General features: G+C 46.6%; 1 protein-coding gene across 1 annotated transcript; it reads left to right on the top strand.

The window, feature by feature from the left end:
- The first annotated feature begins 489 nt into the window (after nt 1-489).
- LOC131701797 (uncharacterized) lies at nt 490-6,814 on the top strand. The gene has a single exon (XM_059001730.1). It carries the CDS (start codon nt 490-492, stop codon nt 6,118-6,120), a length of 5,631 nt encoding a protein of 1,876 aa, XP_058857713.1. The 3' UTR covers nt 6,121-6,814.
- Nucleotides 6,815-9,079: the final 2,265 nt, after the last annotated feature.

Genomic DNA, 9,079 nt, shown 5'->3' with positions numbered 1-9,079 from the left:
TACATGAGTATGCATTTGTGATTTGTATTTGCAGTTTCACACTTTTATTCAAGTAAAGCCTCTAAAGATACACCCTGTCTCTTGGAGAATCATTTGAATGAGTGTTTAGCTGACTGGATAGTTGGATACGAGTTACATTCATCGAGGCCAGTACAGTGAAAAGATAACTTCTGAGCAAGAGCTGTCAAAACAGATGCTGGATTCTGACTGCAACGTCATTTATGACACCAAGGCCTATAACGTCATCCTCAGACAAGCACGCCAGACAGACAATACTACGCTCTCCTCCGGTCAAGTTTAGCCACTAAGATGGAAGGCGTTAACAAAGCAGCCAAAATGGAAGCACAACAGGAGATGGAAACTCGGTCTGTTTCTTCCAAGTCATCCCTGTCATCAGCTGTGTCAAGGACCAGCGTAGAAGTAATTAAGACGCGCGCTAGGGCTGCAGCAGCTCGAGCAAGAGCCGCTTATTCTAGAAGAGAGATTGAAATGAAAGTAGAGAAGGCTCGTCTCGAAGCAACTCTGGAAGCATTGCAGCAAGAGAAAGAAGCTGAAGCCGCACAAGTCGAAGCAACGGTGATGGAGGCAGCAGCTGCAGAATTTGAAATGGCAGAAGAGGAAAATAAAGTCATCTTCAAGCTTCCATCACAGACCCCACAACAGCGCACCCGTGAGTACGTGAGGCGTCACCCTGACGTCAGTGCCAGCAATCAGGCACCTCAAGAGAGAGACGGGGATCCAAGCAACACCTCACAGGTAGACACAGTCCCCCATGTACCAGACAGTCTAGGAAAGGCCACGTCATCACTACCGCATCCAGCAAACGATGCCACGCGGCACAGTTGGAGAGTGAAGCCAGAATTGCAGCGTAGCTCTCCCTACCCTAACGACCAATCGCCATACAGAGCCACCGATCGGGCTCATTTAAGGGACAATTCAGCCACATCTGAGCTCGCCAAATATCTAGCTCGGAGCCAGCTCGTGTCTTCAGGGCTTACCAAATTTGACGATCAGCCGGAGAACTACCAAGCTTGGAAGTCATCTTTTCTCAACGCCATTGAAGATTTGGAGCTGACCGCGGGAGAAGAGCTTGACTTGCTCATCAAGTGGCTTGGAAAGGAGTCGGCAGAACATGCACGAAGGATTAAGTCAGTCAACGTTAGATATCCACCTACTGGACTGAAGATGATTTGGGAGAGGTTAGAGGAGTCTTACGGTTCACCAGAAGCTATCGAGAAAGCCCTGTTCACAAAGATAGAAAACTTCCCTAAGATATCCAATAAAGACCACCGGAGGCTTCGCGAGCTCGGAGACATGTTGCTGGAGCTAGAGGCGGCGAAGCAGGATGGGTACCTACCCGGCCTAACGTATCTGGACACAGCCAGAGGAGTGAATCCCATTGTGGAAAAGTTGCCTTATAGCCTACAGGAAAAGTGGAGGACACAAGGGTCAAGGTATAAGCAGGAACACCTCGTCGCCTTTCCACCCTTCTCCTTCTTCTCAAGTTTTGTGCGCAGCGAGGCTAAAGCACGAAATGACCCCAGCTTCGACTTCTCCTCACCCCCTACTCCCCCTGGTAAGCGAGAGCAGTTACCCAGAAGTCACAGCAATGCACTCGCGCCTGTGTCCGTCCACAAAACCGATGTGTCTTCTCCACGTACACTTCCGAACACAGACAATGGAGGAAAAACAAAAGGAGATCCTGATAGACAGTGTCCAATCCACGGAAAACCTCACCCGTTGAAGAAATGCAGGGGCTTCAGAAGTATGTCGTTAGAAGATCGCAAGCAATTCCTGAAAGAGAGATCTATCTGCTACCGCTGCTGTGGTTCAACTGAACACCAAGCAAGAAACTGCAAAGTAACTGTCACGTGCTCTGAGTGCAACAGTGACAGGCACCCTGCAGCTCTACATCCTGGACCAGCTCCATGGGTTTCAAAACCTCCTCTTCCTCCCTCAGAGCATGGCGGGGAGGAAGAAGATCCGTTCCCTCCAGCTGTTACATCCAAATGCACAGAGGTATGTGGAGAAGGCTTTAGTGCAAGGTCATGCGCCAAGATATGTCTGGTCAATGTCTATCCTAATGGCCGCCACCAGGAAACCAGGAAGATGTATGCTATCCTGGACGATCAGAGTAACAAGTCGTTAGCACGGTCAGAGTTTTTCAACATGTTTGACATCAAGGGAACCACCGTACCATACACCCTGAAAACGTGTGCTGGGGTAGCCGAAACAGCTGGCAGAAGAGCTATTGGTTACACAGTAGAGTCTGCCGATAGGAAGACCAACCTCTCACTCCCTACCCTAATAGAGTGCAATCAAGTCCCAAACAACAGAGCAGAGATTCCCACTCCTGAGGCTGCCTATCACCATCGTCATTTGAAAGCCATAGCTGATGAGATACCACCTTTGGACCCAGATGCAGACATTCTTCTGCTTCTAGGAAGAGACATTCTGAGGGTGCACAAAGTCAGAAGGCAGTTCAATGGCCCTCATAATGCCCCATATGCCCAGAAACTGGACTTAGGGTGGGTGATCATAGGTGACGTATGCCTTGGCAGTGCCCACAGACCTACGGAGGTGAGCACTATGAAAACCTGCGTCTTGGAGAACGGACGCCCAAGTCTTTTTAGCCCGTGTGAGAACCACATCAAAGTGAAAGAGAATTTCAGTCTCCGCGGTCAGCACCAAAGCTTCTCACAAACTCCCATGCGAAGCTCATCTGCCACCACGAGTGACGAAAACCTGGGACAATCAGTCTTTTGTCAAACCAAAGATGACAACAAGATTGCGCCGTCTATGGAAGATTTGACGTTTCTCCAGGTAATGGAAGAAGAATTCTTCAAAAATGAAACAAACAGCTGGGTTGCTCCACTGCCGTTTCGCAAACCAAGGAGATTGCTTCCTAACAACAGAGAGTATGCTGTAAGTCGATTTAAATCACTCCGTCGCACACTGGAGAAGCGACCAGAAATGAAAGAGCACTTTATTGAGTTCATGCAGAAGATACTCGATAACCAGCATGCAGAGCTTGCACCTACTCTTCAGGAAGGCAAAGAATGTTGGTATCTCCCTACCTTCGGAGTGTACCACCCACGGAAGCCTGGGCAAATCCGTGTGGTGTTCGATTCCAGTGCACAGTTTGACGGCGTCTCCCTCAATGATGTACTGCTTACCGGGCCAGATCTTAACAACAGTCTCCTGGGAGTACTCATGAGATTTAGACAAGACCCAGTCGCCATCACTGCTGACATTCAGCAAATGTTTCACTGTTTTGTGGTGCGAGAAGACCACAGAGATGTTTTGCGCTTCCTCTGGTATCGCAACAATGACCTCAGCAACGACGTCGTAGACTACCGTATGAGGGTTCACGTTTTTGGAAACAGTCCGTCACCAGCAGTGGCCATCTATGGTCTAAGAAGGGCAGCCAGAGATGAAGAAAAAGAATATGGCTCTGACGTGCGACGTTTGGTAGAAAGAGATTTCTACGTGGACGACGCACTGAAATCCTTCCCTTCTGAGGCAGAGGCCATCAACGTTCTAAGACGAGCACAAGAGATGCTGGCGGTTTCTAATCTCCGGCTCCACAAGATAGCTTCGAACAAAACAGAAGTAATGGACGCATTTCCTGCAGAGGACCGGGCCAAAGACATCCAAGACCTGGATCTCTCTGTGGACGACCTGCCCGCTCAGCGGAGCCTTGGAGTGAAGTGGAACATCATGCTTGACACGTTTACATTCGAAGTCCCAGACGGCCAAAAGCCTTTCACACGCCGAGGTGTGCTTTCAACGGTGAATAGCTTGTTCGACCCTCTCGGGTTTCTAGCCCCAGTAACCATACGAGGAAGACTGCTCCTCCGAGAACTCTCTTCAGAAGCAAGTGAATGGGACACTCCACTCTCTGAGAACAGACGCGAAAATTGGAAGAGGTGGCACGATTCCCTGCAGGATTTAAGGCACCTGCACATCCCACGCACTTACACCACTACCTCCCCTTCCAAGGCCCACCAGGTAGAACTCTGCGTCTTCTCAGATGCTTCCGTGGAAGCTATTGCTGCGGTAGCTTACCTTAAAGTCACAGATCGAAATGGAAAGCATGAGGTTGGCTTCGTCCTTGGAAAGGCTAAACTAGCTCCACAGCCTGAGCTGACTGTACCCAGATTGGAGCTCTGCGCCGCGGTGTTAGCCGTTGAGATTGCCGAACTAATTGTTGAAGAAATAGATCTGAAACCAGACAACATCAGATTTTACACTGACAGCAAGGTAGTGCTTGGCTATATCTACAACCAAACTAGACGATTTTACGTATATGTGAGTAATAGGATCCAACGCATCAGACAGTCCACCCAGCCGGGACAATGGAGCTACGTTCCCACGGAACTTAATCCTGCTGACCACGGCTCACGGTCTGTTCCTGCAGACCAGCTCGCCAGCACCACATGGCTAACAGGACCAGCATTCCTGTACGATTCATCAAGACAGGTCTCTGAAGAAGCTTCATTTGACCTCATCGATCCTGAGTCTGACACCGAGATCCGCTCTCAGGTGACTGCCCTTGTCACTGAAGTTTATGAGAATCAGCTGAGGTCAAAACGCTTTGAGCGTTTCTCCAACTGGAAATCTCTCACGCAAGCAATTGCCAGACTTCATCACATTGCTCACTGCTTTACTCGTCCATCACCTGACAGCAACTGTGTTGGTTGGCACATCTGCAAGAAAGGCCTGTCAGAGGTTGAGCTTTTAAAGGCTAAGAACATTATTATTCAGAACATTCAGCGTGAAGTCTACCTTAAAGAATTAAAATGTATCGCCGCTCAGCGCGATCTTCCCACACAGAGTCCACTCCTGAAGCTTCATCCCATCATCGACAGCGACGGCCTGCTACGTGTAGGAGGACGCATAGTACAGTCAGGTCTGGAAAAGACTGAAACAAACCCTCTCATCATCCCAAGCCACAATCACGTTGCTACCTTGCTTGTACGCTATCACCACGAAGAAGTGAAACACCAGGGCAGGCATTTTACAGAAGGTGCTATCCGAGCTAGCGGATTATGGATAATCGGAGCCAAGAGGTGCATCAGCAGCGTTATCCATAGATGTGTATCTTGCCGGAAACTGCGAGGAAGAAGAGAAGAGCAACAAATGGCTGACCTACCTGCTGAACGTCTGCAAACGGAACCTCCCTTCTCTTATGTGGGGCTTGATGTTTTCGGGCCATGGGAAGTCACCTCAAGACGTACTAGGGGTGGCCAAGCTAATAGCAAAAGGTGGGCAGTACTTTTCACCTGCATGTGCACCAGGGCTATCCACATTGAAGTAGTGGAATCAATGAGCTCTTCGAGTTTCATAAATGCATTACGAAGATTCTTCTCCATCAGAGGTCCCGCCAAACAGCTACGATCAGACTGCGGTACCAATTTCGTCGGTGCTTGTAAGGAAATGAAGCTGGATTCTCCAAGCCTGGACCAGACAAGAGTGGAGAAGTTTCTCCGCGATCGGAGATGTACCTGGGTGTTCAATCCCCCACACTCATCGCATATGGGTGGCACATGGGAACGGATGATTGGGATTGCACGGCGCATCCTGGATTCCATGCTCCTTCAGGTCGGACGTCCTCAGCTAACGCACGAGGTACTAATCACGCTTATGGCAGAGGTCACTGCCATAGTAAACGCAAGACCTTTAGTTCCCGTGTCGTCGGACTCTGAATCGCCTCTCATCTTGACCCCATCTATGCTTCTGACACAGAAGATTGGTGCACCACCTTCCCCACAGGTTGACTTTGTCAAAGGAGACCTGTTCAAGAATCAGTGGAAACGGGTGCAATACCTGGCCAATACCTTCTGGGATAGATGGCGGAGTGAGTACCTCAGTACTCTGCAAGGCCGCAGGAAATGGCAGTTTAAAAGGCCCAACCTTAAGGAAGGCGACATTGTCTTGATGAAAGAAAGTCAGACGAGGAGGAACGACTGGCCAATGGGAATCATTGTGAAGACTTTCCCCAGCAAGGACGGAATGGTCAGGAAAGTGGAGGTGAAGGTTGTCAGGCAAGGGACAACAAAGACCTTCTCAAGACCCATCTCAGAAGTAGTCCTTCTCTTGTCTCCAGAAGATAACTGAGATATGTATGTTTTAGTTAATAGTGGAATTTTAGCAATTCCAGACGGGGAGTGTTCTGGACTCGCTTTATGTTTAGTGCCACCTAGTGGTAATTCTCATTATTCTCCAGTAAAGCAATTACTTCCTGTGTTATGTTAGGTTATAGGAAGTGAGAACCTAGAGGTTTGGAGACTTACAGTTTATACATGAGGCTAGTGTTGTGCAATGCTTGGCAACAATCCTGCGTCATCCTCACTGCATAGTTCTTAAGAGAGCAATATCTGTAAGTACGTTTATTATTTACACAGATATCATTGATATTAACATATTATTACTGAATTAAGTCATTATTTTTGACATGTTTTTAAGATGTTTTTCATTGATGTTATTTAGCATGTAAGCTGCATCGGATAAGCAGCTAGTTAGCTAACTAGCTATTTAGTACTAGTTATTCGTAGCTACTGCAATACTTACCTTATACTCATCTGTTTTATGTGTAGTTCATGCTGTTATTTTACTGCACTTAGGCAGTGTCATGTGAATATTACTTATATTGTTGTGAGAATGAATACTTACATGAGTATGCATTTGTGATTTGTATTTGCAGTTTCACACTTTTATTCAAGTAAAGCCTCTAAAGATACACCCTGTCTCTTGGAGAATCATTTGAATGAGTGTTTAGCTGACTGGATAGTTGGATACGAGTTACATTCATCGAGGCCAGTACAAAAGATTTAGAAGTGAGTAGTTTTTCGAGATTTACGATTATACTGTAAATCACTTTCACGAATCAGCCCCCAAATGTAGTCTCCCATCATGTTCTCGTTATACTGTCCTTCATTGACAGCTCATCCAGGAGCCTCCAAGCCGTGCTGCTCCATAATGGTAACAAGTACCCGTCTCTTCCCCAGGCTCACTCGGTGCACCTCAAAGAGGATTACAACAGCATCAAGACCTTGCTGGACGCCTTGAAGTATGATGAGTACGGCTGGGACCCCCGGAAGGTGCTGATGCCACCACTGCACATCAAATTGGACCTTATGAAACAATTTGTCAGAGCTCTAGATAAGGAGTCGGCAGCCTTCAAGTACCTTCAAGACTTCTTCCCTAAGCTGTCTGAGGCAAAGGTCAAAGCCGGTGTCTTTGTCGGACCACAGATAAAGAAGATCCTGGAGTGCAATGAATTCCCCAAGAAGCTCACTAGTAAGGAGAAAGCGGCTTGGAACAGCTTTGTCGCAGTGGTTCGGGGCGTCCTGGGCAATCACAAGGCCGAAAATTATGTGGAGCTGGTTGAGACTCTGGTGAAGAACTACGGCACAATGGGCTGCACGATGTCCCTCAAAGTCCATATCCTTGATGCTCATCTTGATAAATTCAAGGAGAACATGGGAGCGTACTCGGAGGAGCAAGGCGAGCGCTTCCACCAGGATATACTGGACTTTGAACGCCGCTACCAAGGACAGTATAACGAGAACATGATGGGAGACTACATTTGGGGGCTGATTCGTGAAAGTGATTTACAGTATAATTGTAAATCTCGAAAAACTACTCACTTCTAAATCTTTTGTAGTCATTTTTGTATTTCTTTAGTATAAATACATGTTAATTTGGATTCATATGTTGTTTTTTTCTGACTTTATGTGAACGAAAAGACACAAATTCGCCTGTTTTCTCATTGGAAATAGGTAAATTTCAAAATATCACTGTCCTGGTCACAAAAGCAAAGTTTGTGGGGAATAATAGCCATTTTCTATACTTTTGAGGCATAATCAATTAGGAAATAACACTTACTACCCAGGAACCAAAAAAAAAAAAAAAAATTGTTACACGGTGCAATTAACCAATTGATGCCATCTCAAGTATACATGTTCACAGTACAAGCCGTCAGCGTGCTTCCAGAATCTCGCTCCACAGCACAGGCTTTAGGCTTTAGTTTGTGCTGTGTGGGAGCAACACGTGGGGATGTGTAACGCTATATTTAAACAGGTGCAGCAACACGTGGGGATGTGTAACGCTATATTTAAACAGGTGCAGTAACACGTGGGGATGTGTAACGCTATATTTAAACAGGTGCAGCAACACGTGGGGATGTGTAACGCTATATTTAAACAGGTGCAGCAACACGTGGGGATGTGTAACGCTATATTTAAACAGGTGCAGCAACACGTGGGGATGTGTAACGCTATATTTAAACAGGTACAGCAACACGTGGGGATGTGTAACGCTATATTTAAACAGGTGCAGCAACACGTGGGGATGTGTAACGCTATATTTAAACAGGTGCAGCAACACGTGGGGATGTGTAACGCTATATTTAAACAGGTGCAGTAACACGTGGGGATGTGTAACGCTATATTTAAACAGGTGCAGCAACACGTGGGGATGTGTAACGCTATATTTAAACAGGTGCAGCAACACGTGGGGATGTGTAACGCTATATTTAAACAGGTGCAGCAACACGTGGGGATGTGTAACGCTATATTTAAACAGGTGCAGCAACACGTGGGGATGTGTAACGCTATATTTAAACAGGTGCAGCAACACGTGGGGATGTGTAACGCTATATTTAAACAGGTGCAGCAACACGTGGGGATGTGTAACGCTATATTTAAACAGGTGCAGCAACACGTGGGGATGTGTAACGCTATATTTAAACAGGTGCAGCAACACGTGGGGATGTGTAACGCTATATTTAAGCAGGTGCAGTAACACGTGGGGATGTGTAACGCTATATTTTTCAGAACCCCGCTACTTACTCTTTAAGCTCTGTTGAATTTCACTTTTTTCATTTTTTTTATTGTTTTAAGTGTTGCTTCATTAAGCTGTTCTAAATTAGGTCTCTCTTTAAAAGCACACAATACACAAAAGTTACTCATGGAAAATGTGCTTTTTCTATATGCAACTATAGACAAAAGTTTTGCAACACCCTATAGAATGAACTAATTTTGATTCATAAAGTTGAATGAAACCAACTGAATAA

The sequence above is a fragment of the Acipenser ruthenus genome, chromosome 26, assembly GCF_902713425.1.
Source record: "Acipenser ruthenus chromosome 26, fAciRut3.2 maternal haplotype, whole genome shotgun sequence".
Classification (NCBI taxonomy): Eukaryota; Metazoa; Chordata; class Actinopteri; order Acipenseriformes; family Acipenseridae; genus Acipenser; species Acipenser ruthenus.
Note: the sequence above shows the minus strand (reverse complement) of the source record. Positions and strands in the feature narration are given on the sequence as shown.

Bases quoted from the DNA above. Each gene is read 5' to 3' on its own strand.
- LOC131701797 (XM_059001730.1), top strand. From the start codon at position 490: ATGAAAGTAGAGAAGGCTCGTCTCGAAGCAACTCTGGAAGCATTGCAG.